The sequence below is a fragment of the Hemitrygon akajei genome, chromosome 12, assembly GCF_048418815.1.
Source record: "Hemitrygon akajei chromosome 12, sHemAka1.3, whole genome shotgun sequence".
Lineage (NCBI taxonomy): Eukaryota > Metazoa > Chordata > Chondrichthyes > Myliobatiformes > Dasyatidae > Hemitrygon > Hemitrygon akajei.
In genome coordinates, this window is record NC_133135.1 from 35,257,633 (window position 1) to 35,274,737 (window position 17,105).

General features: G+C 39.2%; 1 protein-coding gene across 1 annotated transcript in view; it reads left to right on the top strand.

The window, feature by feature from the left end:
* Window positions 1-997: 997 nt before the first annotated feature.
* Window positions 998-17,105, top strand: part of ptch2 (patched 2) — a 110,515-nt gene continuing 94,407 nt past the window's right edge. Inside the window, exons 1-2 of the mRNA XM_073062894.1 lie at window positions 998-1,410; window positions 3,169-3,361. Of these exons, the coding sequence (XP_072918995.1) occupies window positions 1,270-1,410; window positions 3,169-3,361 (334 nt within the window). The 5' untranslated portion in view covers window positions 998-1,269. The remainder of the gene's footprint in view (window positions 1,411-3,168; window positions 3,362-17,105) is intronic.

Below are 17,105 nucleotides of genomic sequence, written 5' to 3' on the forward strand. Positions count from 1 at the left end.
TGATTTGGGAATCTTTAACGCCTTTTTAATTTGCACTCCCTATGCGAGCTTTATTTGCGCAATCTGATAGCTGGGTTGGATAATGCTATGGGGGGCTGATATTTATGAATTGTAATCGCGTCTCAAAAGAAAGCGACCTATATTTGCATATGTTGTTTACTTGTTTTAATTGCATTACTGCAAAATGATTAAGATCACTTGTTTTTTCCCTCCACATTATCATCTTCTTATTCCCCACGTTATAAAATATTTAGCTCCCCAGCCTTGTAAATGTTTGGATGCAGTTTCACCACACGTTTACCTCATTCATTTTCACTCCACTTTATTACCAGCATTTGCAATGCCAGATTTCTGCGGAACATTTATTCAGATCTAGTTGCCCTTGGTTTATTTATGCAGTCTCCAGAATTCATCTGGGACCTCCCCTGCGTTTGTTGGGCTAAAGGGGCCCGGGTACCTCACGAGGCAATTCACGACGTTTTATATACATGCATACATACCTAATATAAATACACATACACAGACCTATGTGTGGCTCTGTGTGTGCGTGTGCGTGTGAGAGAGAGCGAGAACTGCCGTTCCCACTACTTTCAATTTTAAAGTTTTGAAAAAAACTATTTAGCAAACTTTATTTGCCAGGACAAAAACCATTATGTATACATATATCTAAACTATATATGGTCCTATTTAGCTGTCAACTTCGTGTATCAGTTGGGAAACTTGTTTTTTTTACAAAAAATATTCAAGGGTTTGGAAAGATCCGCAGAGATCTTGTAGGCAGTTTTGCTACCTCCCATTGATGCTTCTGCAGTCTGGGTGGTCCGTCCACTTTGGTGAGCTGTTGCTTAGCAGCTAATAATAGTAGATGTTTGCTAAGTAATTTGCTTCTTCCTTAGCCAATGGGAATCCGGTCGAGAGGACTTTCCATCAACTCTTTTTGATGGGCTGGAGGCGGGTTTTTCTCTCCAAATGTTGGATGCCTGAGATCGGGGACAGAAGTAAAGATTGAGCTGAAAGAGTTTTTTTTATTCCATGGTGTTAGAAGGACGAGTAAAAGGAGCGAGCGAGCGAGCGAGAGGGAGAAAACTACACGTGGATGTAGAGTCAAGATCCTTGAGGATTTCTGCGCGAAATGTTGGGATGGAAATATCAGGCTTTCGCTCAGGAAGAGACTAGGGACTCTCCAGCTGTTATTCTTGTCACTTTTGGGGAATTATTACTATTGTTGTTGTTGTTGAACCAAACGATCCGCGACTGGTTTCCAGCGACATGGCTTCGGTTTCTAACCTTGCCCGGGACGGTGGAGCACTGCCCCCGAGGTACAGTCATCGAGCCCCGGCCGCTTGCTCGGATCTGCTGCGGAGACCCAGTTACTGCCACGCTGCTTTCGCATTGAAACAGATCTCTAAGGTGCAAAAAGAGAAAAAAAGAATATTGTGCTTGTTAACTCTCTCCTCCCGTGATAACACCAGGAAGTCGGCAGGACTCCTGGAAGTTGTTTTTGAAATTGCTGTATTAATAAGAGCTGGGGGTGTTTCTGAGCCGGACGTTTGTTTAATGCTAGATTGTTGTCTTTAATTTAGAAACTGCACGTCTCCCAGCCAAAAGAATTGTGCTCCGATGCTTTAAAAATAACAGTAGTTGTCAATATTTTCAAAAACTCTCTTCATAGAACATTGATAAAGCATGTCTCCGGTCCATACAGATGTTGGTGAATACCCCGCCTGGGGTTTATGAGATGGGGGTATGTTTAGTGTGTTTGTGCCTACCTCTGTGGTATGTGTGGACACGGTGTTCGAGTGAGAAAGTGTACACAGGTGTGTTCTGCACGCCGTTATCCCTGTGTGTGCGGCTGACCCGGGATGCTGGGATGTTGCGGGTCCAGGGAGCTTTTTAACTAGAAACCTGGCACCGAGATCGCTGAAGTCGAAACCAGGGAAGGGTGTCAGGTTTTCCTTTAACTGAACTACATGGAGATTACTCGTCGCAGAATATGTGACGGAGTGTGTGTCGGGGAAGGTGGGAGAGGCGAATGAGAGGGAAGTTTGCAGAGACGGAGCAGATGTAAAGAGGAGCTTGACAGCTTTAGAGTGCCGCCAATGTACGTTTGGCCAGAGTTGACGGGAAGGAAAGATGACCAACAAAAAAAAAAGATGAAGGGTGATAAAAATGCTCGAAAGCAAATGGACAGAATACGCAGTGAGAATGGCAGGGCTGACGGAGAGATGTGGGTGATGAAGGGGGCGAGCAGAAGGCGAAGGTAAAGGATGCAGGAAAGGATCAACACGGAACAATGAACACCTGACTAAAACTGCTGAGTATGACATTAACAAAATGAGGAAAGCGAGGGGCAAAGAGGGAGTGAAACGATATGATAGATCGAGAAGAAATAGCAGATCGGAAAGGATACAGGAACATTCATGGTGTGGTGGAAAGTGCTGAAGGAGGAAATCTGAAAATGAATCAAGAAAAAGATAAGCAGAATGGGATTGTGATGAGAGGAACCAAAAAGGGGATGATGCAGATGGCATCAAGAGAAATTGAACTTTGTTAGGTTTTCTAAGCATCTATTTTGAAGTACCAGCAGTATTTTTTAGCTTTTCCTAGATTACATCTCTTCATTAATAGTAACCATTTCATTCTGCATTTGCTTTTCTCTTGTTGCCACAGCAAATAAGTTTTCATCTCTGAACTTAACTTTCCTTGCTGTTTGCCAGTTCTGGTGTAACATGTTCTCCCCTTTATCCATTCACTGTCTTTAGCTTCCTTTTTCTGTACCTCTCCTGCGGTTCTCCACTATTTTTGCTTTCTATGCTTTTTGCTTTTTATCTATAAAATTGTGCATACATCCCTTTTTGTTTTTATTTCCATTCTCTTGGTAGCTTTGCTCTCATTTTCCCATTGTTTCTCCTCCACTTGCTTCCCTCTCTTTCATTTCTGCATATGCAAAATTTGCCATCCCATTCTCTCCCCCACCTTGATATAAGTTCCCTCTCTCCTTTACCCTGTTCTCATGATTTCTCTCTTGTCATCCTTCCCTTGCTTCTGTCATTCCTTTCATCTCATTGCCTACCGTTTCCTGTCCATTGCCAGCCTCTCACTTCTTCCTTGTTTAGCATTCCTCTTCCAGTTGCTGCCGGGTCTAATGCTCTTGTCTTTTTACCTTAGGGTAGGGCAGAGGGGCGCTGGGCTCCACTGTGGCTGCGAGCCCATTTCCAGGCCCTGCTCTTCAGGCTGGGCTGCAGAATCCAACGGCATTGTGGCAAGATCCTCTTCATTGGTCTATTGGTCTTTGGAGCTTTTGCTGTTGGCCTCAGAGTTGCAAGCATTGAGACTGACATCGAGCAGCTTTGGGTGGAAGGTAAGAACAAATGAGAACACACAAAGGAAAAAAAACATAAAGGGTCATAGAGTTGGGTTTACTACAATCCAGCTATTGATGATGAAACTCTTGCCTCTACTCAAACCTTGTTTTCAAAGTGACCTTTGTTGTCTAATTTTATCATTGAGTGCCATTTCTATTTTAGATCCAAACTCTTTGCTGCAATTCTTTGAAGTGTGTGGTGTGTCTTTGATGACAAATTCCCCTAATGATGAATCTCTTTATTGCAGATGCTAAAAAACTATATACAATGTGCATCTTCTGTTAACTCGTCAAAAAATACATTGATAACTTATTCCAAAGCATATCAATACTCCATTAGCAATACCAAACTAAGGTTCCTTCCATCCTCTCAGGTGTTTATGAAAGATCCTTCAGCATTGTCCCAAGAACATGCAGGGAAGTTGCTCTTTGTGTCCAGGTCTACATCTAGCCCACAAATACCACCAGAATAACAGATTACAAACAAGAGGAAATCTGCAGATGCTGGAAATCCGAACAACACATACAAAATGCTGGAAGAGCTAAGCAGGCCAGGCAGCATCTATAGAAAAAAAGTACATTCGATATTTTGGGTTGAAACCCTTTGTCCTGAAACGTCGACCGTACTTTTTTTCCGTAGATGCTGCCTGGCCTGCTGAGTTCATACAGCACTTTGTGTCTGTTTGCAAAACAACACATTATCTGTTTTTCTGGGACCTTGTCACGCACAAATTTTTGGTCATGTTCTCTTAATGAAGTTAGAGACCACATTGGCTGTAAAACATTTTAGACGAACCTAATTATGCAAAAAGTTCTAAATTCCTGGAAATGTTTTTTTTTCCACTCTCCATAACCTCATTTATTCCAGTCTCATTCTCAGTTTAACACACACACAAAATACTGGAGGAACACTGCAGCAGTACACATTCTGATTGCTTTTCCATTGCATTGCCAATATTACCTTGGAATTCAGCAAAAATTTTTATATACAGGTATATTTTCCTGGTTATTTATCAGAGAACAGATCATGTTAATGTTTTTGCATTACGCTAGCTGAATTAATACAAGGCTTTGTGTACATTATTTTGGTTTGAAATAGATATGAGTTATGGAGTAATATTTCCTCAAATTTATATTTGTGGGTCAACTGATTATAGTACTTTAGACATGGGAACAGAAAATCATTGTGAAATAAATGTGTTCTGTGGTGAATTGATACTCTACTGGTTCCATTTACTCCTTGCATTTGCACGGCATTGTTTAAACTTTATGATTTGCACAGTTGTCCAAGAGTAGTTCCCTAACATAAAGGAGAGAGGGAGGAAATTATAGGTTATCCGAAAATCTGAAGATGTAAATGTTCAAGCCCCATTAAAACCCTTTAACTGGTTTCCTAGCAAAGAGCCCATTTGTTGCAATTCCCATCGTTACTCCAGGTTGTGGGTGTACTCCAGATGGTGTCCACACTGCAACTGCGAATGCAGGGAGCAACAAGGGGTATTAGAACAGCAGGGCACGATGAGAAAAGTCACTGAATAGTTAAAGCACAGAGGAGGCCTTTCAGTCCCTCAAGAACATACTAGCTCTATATGAGAGGAATCTAGTTATTCCCACTCATTCATCTTCTGCTTGTAGCATTCTTTTAGATAAATATCCAGCTCCCATTTGAGTTGCACAGTTGAAACTTTCTCAATCAACATCCCTGGCAATATACCATCAATCCTGCCCATTGAGTATAAAGAAAGTCAGATAATTTCTATGCCCCTTGGTCTCTGACTGGTGCAATAATAGGAGTAGCTTCTTCCTGTTAATTCTGTCTGTCCCCTTAATGATTTTAACTATCTCCATGAGATCTTCTCACAACCTCTCTGTTACAAGGAGAAAATTCCCAGCTTCTGTACTCTATGCACGTAATAACGTCCTTTACTTTTGGGGATCTGGGCACTGCCGGCAGGGTCAGCATTTTTTGTCCAGCCCTAATTGCTGATGAGAAGTATTAGTGAACAGACTTCTTGAACCAGTGAAGCCCTTCTGGAGATGGTACTTCCACAATACTGTTGGATTGGCTTTTCCAGCATTTAGAAATGTGACAGGATACCAATGTATTTCCAGGTCAGGATGGCATGTGGCTTGGAGGGGAATTTGCACTTGGTGGGGTTCTCATGTGCCTGTGGCCCTTATCCTTCTTGACGGTAGAGTTGTGGATTTGGGAAGTCCTATCTGCTCCAATCAGCAAATGTTTTATTCATACTACTAGGGCCTTCCTTACTTACTGGAGTTACTTTACTTGAGTAAATCTTTTTTGGACTCTCTCCGAAGCCATCATATCTTTTCCAAAGTGTGCCACTTTACTCCATTTTGGGGAGTTTAATTAATCTTTAATAAATATCATGAATTTTTACCTAACTCCTGTACCCGGACTCGACTTAAAATCCCAGATCCTATTTTTTACTACTCTCTCAATCTGTCCTGCAACTTTTAATGAAATGTACACATATATTTCCAGATCTGTCAGCTCCCACACCCCTCCAATTTATATTACCTCTAACAAAATGTATCTCAGTTTAACATTTCATTTGCCACCTATCCACACATTCCAACAGACCTATCTTTACTTTCCTGAAGTTGATTGCTATCCTCCTCAAAGTTCACTATACTTCCAAATGTTGCATCACTGGAAACTTGGAAATTATGCCCTGTATACTTAAGTCTAAATGATTAACGTATATCAAGAAAAGCAGATGGACTCCTCTGTACACTTCTATCCAGTCCAAAAAAAAATCTTCACAATTGCTGTTTTTTGTTATTTGGGCAATTTTCTACCCATACTGCAGTAGTCAACACATTCCATGGCTAATTTAGATAAACTTCTTGTGTATCACATTATCGGTTGTCTTTTGAAAGTCCATGTATACCACATCGACCTCATTTCCTTCATCGATCCTCTCTGTTATTCGATTTAAAAACTAAACCTCTTTAGTTAGTCATGATTTGTCTTTAACAAACCTATGCTGACTTTTGGCAGTCAATCTACATTTGTCTAAGTGACTGCTAATTCTGTTCCTGGTTATCATTTCTAGGCAACCTCCACCAGTGATGTTAAACCCAATGGTCTGCAGAAACTGAGTTTTTCCTTGCCCCCACACAGTTCTAGTGATCCAGGTTTAATCCTGATCTCCACTGCTATCTGTGTAGAGTCTGTACTATTTCTCTGTGACCAAGTGGGGTTTCCTGTGTGTTCCAGTTTCTTAATGAATTCCAAAAATGTTCAATTTACTTAGTGGGTCAAAGGGCCTGTTTCTGAGCGTTATCTCTCTATTTTCAATTTTCTAATTCTAATTCAAGCACCAACCTGAATCAATGGATATATAATTACAAATATCAATGTTATTATTGGTGTTAAGCTTTTAATTAATATTTTATCTCTTATCTCATACATTGGATGGCCTGGTTGTTGATAAGATGGCCCAATAACCATGCACAATCCCATAGATAATGCATTGTGATATCAAGTTAGCATAAGGAATTTTATTTTTAAAGAAGTTAATGGCTCTTTTTAATTTTGAAACAATTTTATCTCAGTTCTCCAGATGCTTAGCTTTTAGCTTGGAAGAAATAATTAAAGAGTTAATGTAATTTTTATGGCATGCTGGTGCAATAGTTATTAGAGCTGCTCCAAGTTGGATCCTGACTCTGAGTGCAGCCTGTGTGGAGTTTCCACGTTCTCCCTGTGACTGCAGGTGCTCCAGTTTCTTCCCACCTCCCAAAGACATGCCTGCTGGTAGGTTAATTAGTTAATGTAAATTACCCCTACTGTTGGTGGTCAGGGAATTGAGGGGTATTTGAGAGAGTATAGTTGCAGAAAGATCAGTGGGAGAAAAAGTTGCTGAGGTTGCTCTAAGAAATCAAAACTGAATTGAAGGATGTGTAATGGTAAACTGCAGCTCTATGAGGAACTAGGAGGGGAAATGGGACTCATAGGGTCTTTAGCTGACAGCCAGAATGGATTCAATTAGCTGATTGGCCTCCTCCTGCCTTGTAATAAGTAAAATTCCTCTAGTGCAACCTATAAGACAGCTCATGTTTCTGAAATTGTCAAATATTTGTTAATAAATTAAGTTCCTAAGATAAAAAAGAAAATACAACTTTCAATGTTGGAAGAAAATGGCATTTGGATATAGACATTCAGTTGTTGACTTTGAAGGGTTAAGTCAGCCTTGAAGCAGCCATGTTCAGCAGCTTATGTTTCCAAATGCAATTTACAATAACATAGTCATCTACTGGTAGAAATGTAGCATAGCTTCAGAGTGTAGTAGTGAGTGGTTTATCGCAGACTTTGATTTCAGCCGTTTCAAGCTGCTATTTATTACACGACTAATTTGTCTACTTTAACTGTGAACACACTTATGTGCCCTTCTTCTATCTCTTAACCGAGCTTCTCCTTTCTTATTTTTCCAGTCTCCCCCACATTGCTGTTTTTATTTTAACAGTTGTATGGTAATTGCTACCTTTGGGTTTTTTTTGTCTCTCTCCATGACTTTCTTCCTTCTCCTGTGAGCCGTGCTTCCTCTGACTCTCCCATCTCCCTCTAATTCAGGCAGTTCAGGGCCATGTGTTCAATTTAGTTTTCACACTCCAAACCTTTATAAACCTGCTCTTGACTCCCCACCATTCCCCCGAAAAGTTTCTGCAGTCTTGCTCCCGGGAGCAGATGTAGTGTGTGAAATTTACGCCATTTTGAGCTATTGACCCAGCATGGAGTTATGTATGTGTGTGTGTGTGTGTGTGGTCCTAGACTATTCCTGGACTCCATTCAACAATAAAGGGAACCTCTCTTACGAAACCTGAATGCCATTAAAGTTTACCCACCTGTTTGCACACAAGATTTCCACAGCAGTTGGAAAAAGAATAAAGAAGAGTCTGATACCTCTCCTAATTCTTTCATCTTGCTTTTTTCAAAAAAAGTTTTTTTTCCCTCTCTAGAAACAACACCATGGGGAAGAGCAGCTGTTCTTACTTTTATGTTCTAAAGCACTGCATCTTTTTGTTTAATAAGCTGCATTTGCAAGACTGCACAACTTATGTTAACCCTTTAAGGAACACTGGTAGAATTTTTCAAAAATAACTTTGTGGTTTGCAGATACTTTAAAAATGCCCTGTAAGAGCTTGATTTCCTCATTTTTTAAAATCTGTTTTCCTTGCTGCTTAACAAGGTTGGGCATATAAGATTTCATTAGACAACTTGCTTATGAGCTACCGGTAACAAATTAGCAGTTTGCTTTTATTTCTTTTGCTCCACTGCATCGGAATTTTAAAAGTACCAGGCTGCTCCTGAACTATTCTTCAGGCAGTTTGATAAAGTTTTCATGGTGATTCCTCTTATAAATGAAATTTATGAGTTTACTGCTGGAACAGGTCCTTCAATTCTCCAGCAATTCACCTACTTGCAGTTTCTCCTTTGCTCAGAACAAACTGTTCGTGTCCTTCATCGTCAGTGTCTCCTCATATGTGTAGCTGACACAAGGAAACTCTCTGGAGGAACCACATTCCACCATTCTTGGTCAGACCTGGAAAAGTGTTTAACTTTTGTACTGTCGTATAAGAAAGGTTGATTGATGATAGCTTATTCATTTTATGCTTTCTGTAATTGTTTAATTTTCCAGAATCTCTCTAGAAATGTAACAGCATTAAGGTGCTGCATACTTGTTGCTGAGTTATGGTGGATGTGCATTAAGTGGAAAAATATGTTGGGAAGACCAGTACTGTATCATGGGATAATGTCATCTTGAAATTAGTAAATAAGTTATAAAGGAACGTTAAAGGGTTAATGATGTGTATTGGACAACAGGAATTATGAGTACAGTATCATAGAGATGAGAATAATTTCTTTAGTCAGAGGTGGTGAATCTGTGGAATTCAGTGCCACAGACAGCTGTGGAGGCCAAGTCATTGGATATATTGAAGGCAGAGATTGACAGGTTTTGATTAGTAAAGTTATCAAAGGTTCTGGGGAAAAAGGTAGGAGAATGGGTTTGATATGGATAATAGAAACATAGAAAACCTACAGCACAATACAGGCCCTTCGGCCCACAAAGTTGTGCCAAACATGTCCCTACCTTAGAAATTACTAGACTTCCCCATAGCTCTCTATTTTTCTAAGCTCCATCTACCTATCCAAAAGTCTCTTAAAAGACCCTATTGTATCTGCCTCCACCACCGTTGCTGGCAGCACATTTCACGCACTCACTACTCTCTGAGTAAAAAACTTACCCCTGACATCACCTCTGTACCTACTCCCCAGCACCGTAAACCTGTGTCCTCTTGTGGCAACCATTTCAGCATTGGGAAAAGCCTCTGACTATTCACATGATCAGTGTCTCTCATCATCTTATATACCTCTAACAGGTCACCTCTCATCCTCCGTTGCTCCAAGGAGAAAAGGCCGAGTTCACTCAACCTGTTTTCATAAGGCATGCTCCCCAATACAAGCAACAACATCCTTGTAAATCTCCTCTGCACCCTTTCTGTGTCTTCCACATTCTTCCTATAGTGAGGTGACTAGAACTGAGCACAGCTGTGGATAATAAATCAACCATGATGGAATGGCAGTGCAGACCTTATGGGCTGAATGACCTAATTCGGCTCCTGTGTCTTATAATAATAATTAATCAACAGTATAACTTAATTCCTTGCCCATGCTATTGATGAAAAAGAATAAATAGGTTAATTACATAATGCAACATTATTGTGGTTTATCAGTATGTTAGTTAATATGCTTTATATTTGAATAGCTACTTGTCTCATTTCTGCTTTTGTTCTTATTTTGGATCTTGTCACAGTTTCTGATTACCTTTGCATGTGTCTCACTATATGGTCTGTTATGTGGAAAGTGGAGGATGACTCCAGTTTGTGGGTCAAATACACTTGGAAACGCTAACAGGCAATGACAAGGAGTGAAATAATTTGGAACTTCTACATTTCAGTAATCGAGTCATTTTTTTTCCTGAACCACCATGTAAATATTTGAAATTCAGCTTCTGAGTACAAACTATATGAAAGAGTTGACACTTTGCATTTTAAAAGAAATGGAGGGTTGAGCTGGTTGTGTTAGAGCCCCAGCAATCCCCCATGGCTTGTTCAAAAGTTCCTATCTGAATCATGTTTAAGTGGTTCACCAGCCAGTTTCTCACAAATACTGCACTTTTCTGTTAAGCAGTGTTGAAAGGACCCTGGGCAAATCTTTGAGTTGATTACAATCTGTCTGGAAAGTAACCCGTAGTTTTTGTTGAATACGTGCCCAGGAGACCTCAGTGTATTGTGTATTCTCTTGCAGCATTCACACTGCTGCACAATGTAAGAGTTTTTTGAGGGCAAACATATTAAGAGAATGTTAAGGAAATCTCCTGTCACTTTGGATTCTATGGATTTTAGTTTTCAAGTTTGTTAAATATTTTCAAAGTATATGTGACAACAGGTTTTAGAAGGACTAAATCCCATTTAAATTTTACTTTAGCATGCCTATTTGATACTCTATTGAATCATCCATGAGCGCTATGTTGAATAGAGGACAAAACGTTGAGATGAAACATAAGGCAATGATTTCAGTGTAGGTAGGTCAAACATTCATCATATAAAATGACATATGACTTATAAATTAACATTAATTGCAGAAATAATTGCAAATAGAGGTTTACGTTACCTGAGCAATGGATTGTTTGACTTTATTTTGATGCACAGTGTAATTCTTTGCATTTGAACTGTGCAGTTTGGAAAGGAATTATCATTCCATGTTTGGATCTTCTTGTTTGCTGCAGGCTTTGTCAAGTCCAAGTTTATTGTCGTTTGACAGTACATACTGTATTTACAACTTAATGAAATGTTCTAGACCACAGTACATCCACACAACATGTATCACACACAGCACATAAACCAAAAATATTATATTATAAATAAGTTAATAAAATATAATTCAAAATGCATGTAGGAAAGCGCACCACAGGTACAAAGTAAAGAGTACAGTAAACAGCTCGCTGTCCTAGTGACAAGACCTCAGAGTGTACATTAGTCTCACAGCCTCAGGGAAGAAGCTGTTACAGAGACTGGCAGCCCTAATCCTGATGCTTCTGTACCTTCTACCTGATGGCAGTAGGTCGAAGGGATCGTGGGAGGGGTGGGAGGGATTCTCAGCAATGCTCTGGGCCCTTCGTCTGCAACACGCCTGGTAAATATCACAAATAGAAGAGAGAGAAACCCCAGTGATCCTCTGTAGGGGGTCTTGTGGTCTGATGCCATGATGGGCAGTGCATTTCACTCTGATTTGAATGTGTGTGCTGTTTCAGAACATGATTTGTGTCACACCAATTTTGGATTATTGTACCAAACCAAAATAGTAAAATCAAAGCAGCATAAATCAAAGAGAAAATGATGGGTTATCATTTGTGGCAATATATTCTTCATCAGACTGTGTTTGATAAATGATCCATAATCAAATAGTGCTTCCTCTTTACTTTCAGACTTGTCCATTTTATATTATCCCTTTTACAATTTTGTAAAATAGATAAGCTATGTTGATAGCTTATAATTGGTGAAGGTCTTACCTATCTTGTGCACAAGAAATGAGGCTCCCCAACAGATCCAAGATGTGCTGCAAATTTGGATGAGTTACATGTCACAATTCAGCATCAACCCTAGAGACATTCCTAATGCCTTTTGACAGGTTCTTCCTAATTGGATTCAACTAAAAGTTCACACACAAGCACATGAGACTTTGTGAAAGGAAAGCTCAACAGTTCAGACTCTTAATTGGTCAACTAACCCTTTGGTTCGTCTCCTTGGTTCTAGAATAGCCACGTTTCATTGTTACTTTAATTTAATAAAATATTTTCAAAGTATTCAGGTGCCCAACGTGTTCTATATTTTTTTCCAGTTAGCCAATGAACTGTAATAAAGTCCTGTTAATGTATGTACATTTATTTAATTTTATCTAAAGCTATTTCCATGAATGAGGAAAACAGCAATTAGTTCTCATATAGATATCCTTTCTTAGTAGAGTGAAATAAAACAATCGGCTTGATTGCAATTTGATTAAATCACTAATAATTTTACAGTCAATTTTGTGAACAAAGGCTTTCCGTTCATTTTAACTATTTCTAGGGGCTTTTTGGAGAGGTTTGCCTGATCTACTTTGGGAGGCAGAGAGGAATTTTTGACAAAGTTTCCTGAACTGCGTTACGTATGGTATAGCGGAGGGGAGAATGAAAGGACATGCCCATTTTGAAGAGAATTTGGAAATTTTTGGCCTAATAAGTTTTTGTTGTTGAGAGTATATAATAAAAAATATTTGGTGCAATAAATATTTATTAATTTGTCTGGTGTATTAGCATCAAACTTCCTGGCAGTCCATATGATTATTCATAATGTTTCTGTATTAGAAGCCTTACTCCTGAAAGTTGGAGGGCCATCCACATCATAAAAAATCACCCATAGCTCATTGTCACGCAGAAAGACAAACTGGAGAGTGTAGGAAACATAAAAAATGCAGTTCTCTCCTGTCAGGGCTTTGCAGATTCTGTATTGAGTACTTCATGTACATGGTTTGGCTATGCATGTAGTTGAAAAGGGAAAGGGTCATCGAGCTCAGCCCTCCCCATCCATGCCAACCATCAACACTCACTTCCTGGCTCTCGGTCTCTAGTCTTTTACGCCTAAAGCATTAAAAAAAAATCAGTGTTCCACTTTTCAAAATGGATACCACTCCGACAGGTCTGAGAACTTCTTAACAGAGTGTCTTGTGATTAGAAACCGCATCATTAAAAAAATCTATACTAAACTTGCATTTCTTCTGGTACATGTGTACCTGTAGTTAAGTTAGCATAAAACAAATAATACAGCCGGTGTACACATGCCACACGCCACCTGTCACTCCCTTTTAATCTGACATACTTCTGAATTACAGCTTCAAAATGACAACCACCTGCCAAGCTTCAAAATTCCTTAACCAAACAATTATACGCTGAGTGACCTCAGCCCTTGTTAGTTTAAGAATTAGACTTTCTGGCCTTATGGAGACACTGTGCCACCTTAGCACAGTAATACTTTGTGTGTTTCATGGCATAACGCCTCTTTCCATCTGAAAAACTTCATCATCCAAGCTGTTCTCTCCCAGCTTCAATCTGTTTACGCCTTCTTGCTCCTCTGTAATTTTATTTATTTTTCCTCAGGCTTTACCTTTCATTCTGAATATTTCTTTGGCCCATCTTTTGTTTTCTGCCTGGTAAGTGAAGAAAATATTAAGCGAAGAAGGGAAGGACAAGTTAAATGACTTTCTGTTTCTTCCCCCTCTCGTTCACTGTTTTCTGTTTTCATTGACTGGAAGAGGAGAACCCAGGACTCAAACTTTGAAGATGCTGCAAAGCCAAGAAGCTTTAAGTAGGTTTTGGGGGTAGCAGCCTGACTGACAAGAGGTTCTAACACAGTATTGAGCTACCTTAACTCTCATCAATGACGAAATTCCTTCAAATAAATGAGACATTACGAAATTAAGTTCATAATGAATGTGACTACCAACTAAAAGTGCCAGAGGCTGTTATTAGAAGAGATGACATTCTCGGTTATAAAATCAAATTTTAAGGTAAGCTCTCTGGACAAGTTAAGGGTTAAAGATACAGTAAATGTTGGGTGTTTTCAGCAGGTCAGGTGGTGTCTGTGGAAGGAAAAACAAAGTCATTGCTACAGATCAGTGATTTTTCACTAGAAGAAAAGGCCACCAACATCAAACATTAACGGTTTCTCTCATTACAGGTTCCACCTGACCTGTTGAGTATTTCCAGAATGCTCTGCTTTGATTTCAAATTTCAAGCTTCATCTGTATTTTAGTTCTGTATTTCTGACAAAGATCGAAGAGGCTCATCTTCTAACCAGATGATGAAAGTTCTGAGTATTCGAATATTGATTGCGCAGTTGATATTGGGAGGTGCATTAGATTAAATGCAGAATAGTGGTCATTGGCACAATAACCTTACCCCCCACCCCCAACCTCAGAAGAGACTCTGATTGGCAGTGTTTTTCTTACACTGGCCATCCATGTGACCTTTGTTAGTGATATCTAGCGCTGATTACGGCTGAATTTGGCCAAACTCCACATTCCCGTCATGCACATTGTTATGGAGTGAAACAACGTTACACAATGCACGGACTAATTCAGCAATGGTGGTCTTGTATTACTATAGCTTCCCACAGTTTTTCAGACAGATAGACCCAAACGGCAAATTCATGAAGCACGAGAAACAGAAAACCGCAAATCTGGAAAATTTTCAACATTCCACCATCCTTTGCTTTTCATTTTAGATTCTAATATTTAAATGACTTATTCACCTACTAATTTTAGGTAAACCTCTGTAAGCTGGTCCTATGCAAAGATCAACAGTCTTTTGTTTGTTAACTGTGCTTGTCCTTATGAATTAGAATTTGTTGGGACTTCTCTGTTTTTTGGGAATTTGAAGTTAAGGATGAAACAAGGTGTAATCAATGTAAATGGATTGTAGGAATAATTGTTCAGAATTATGTTTACAGATGTTTTCATTTAATTATTGTCTTTGTTGCATTGCTCTACGTAAAATTCTATTTGCAATTAACCAGGTAAGTAGTTGGAGACATACTGCTTCTCACTGAAGCCTCTTAACTAGGATGGGACATTCAACTTGACCATTTCTGCCAATATGTTTACTGTCCTTTTCAGAATCAGATCCAGTTTATCATCATTGTTTTGAATGGCATGAAACGCGTTGTATCCTGGCAGCATACGGTGCAAAGTCATAAAATTCCTATACATTAAAAACAGTGCAAATGGAAGAAACATTTAGATAGTGTGCATGGACTGTTCAGAAATTTGATGGCAGAGGGGATGAAGCTGTTCCTGAATCGTTGCATGTTGGTCTTCAGACTCATTTCCCTCCTCCCTAACAGAAGTAACAGAAAGGTGATTTCAGCAATCAGCTTACTGATGTGTTGTCAAGCAGTTCTGCCCTTGGAGGGATCTAGCTCATCCTTTTTGTGTCTTCCATGCCCATTGTTGGTATTCCTGCAGAATTCCCTATTTAGGAATGGGAAGTCTGCAACTTAATTTCTGTCACTCTATTTTAGCCATAATTTTAGAATAAGAAGCAGAGTAGATTCCGGTTAATTGGGCCTTTGGTTAGTTGGGGCAGCTGCTTATTTGGAACAACTCTTATTTAAGACCAAAAACTAATTAGCTGAGATTCCCTTTGTTTATCTGGGACATCATATTGCTTAATTACAGCAGGGGACCATTGCAAGCGGTTTCTAATTAGCATCAGTTGCGTGCGTTTGCATGGCCTTAGACCGGACAGTATAAATAGCGCCATTTGTGTGCATTTGTGTTCAAAAAGCAATGATTTTTGATACTGGTAGTTAGTGAGAAATAAGCAGGAAGATAATTTAGAACTGTTTTGGTCACTGCGGTTTCAAGAATTGAGGTCTAGAGATGCCAGAAACGGCCCGGTGTGAAAATGAAATGATTTCACTACTTCAACAACTAGGAACTAGGAAGAATTTGAAGGTATTGAAAGTGATCTTCAATATTTCAGTGAAAATGAAGACTAGGAGGATGTAATCATCAAAATCATTGTGAGAAGGCAGTTCACTATCTGCACTAGGTGTCTGCACTGATTTTGTTCATTTATAGTCAATCAAAAGAACACAGCATAAATTCCTCTGATAGCTATTAGGAACTACCACAGTTTTATAGTACGGTAGTAGTATTGGTAACATCCTAATTTGTTTGGTATTTTATCTAAGTACATAATTTGTTACTCAGTTAAAATGGAAGTTTCGCTTTTTTAACTATTTCCACGAAATTTCGGCTAACAGGTGCAGCGGCTTAATTGAGCCAAAATGTACTGGTCCTGATGCGTCCCGATTAACCAGAATCCACTGTTAGTTGTAACTAAAGCAGCAAAACAGAAGACAAATTAATTTACAAAATAATTTTAAGAGGCATTGTCAGGTCAGGATTGGGAATTTTAGCAGATGAGGAATGCATAGTTACAGCAAGCAATTAAACCTGCCTCACATTGTCCAAGCAGTGTTAAGTGGGTGATTTGGAGGAAAAATCACTTTGCATCTTCTGATGTGCAGGGAGGGAATCAGGAATCCAGTGCTCAGAAGATCTGTTCTTTACTTATTGAGAACACCAATATGAATATCCTTGAATCAATAATTACGTCACTTCTCAGTATCCCATCTACGTACCTGACACTTTCTCACCAGATATACTGCTGTAGTCTTTTGAGGTGATTTCATTACACTTTAGGTCAAGTCTTGTTTCAGTTGCAACTACTGTATTAGTGTTGTCAGGTAATCTGCTTTATTCTATTTGAGTTCATGTAAAAACACACATGGATCAGTAATTATGCATTCGCATTCTCTTCAGGGCAATTTAACAAACAACATTGACACTTTGAATAATAATAATAATAATTGCATGTATACGAAATAAAGATTCTGGTGCAGGTGGTAAAGTATTGACAGCATTTGTTTCAGTAAGGATTTAGGAAAGGCAGAGGGAAAACAAACTTTGGTTTCAATATGTGGCTTTTTGGCAAAAAAAAGGGAATATGTAAATAGCTTATTGGAAAAAGCATTGACTGGGAAAAAATTTCTGGCCATCTGAGCTGAAGCATTGAAAGGTTTGGATGGAGGGAATAATAGAGCCAAGGGACCA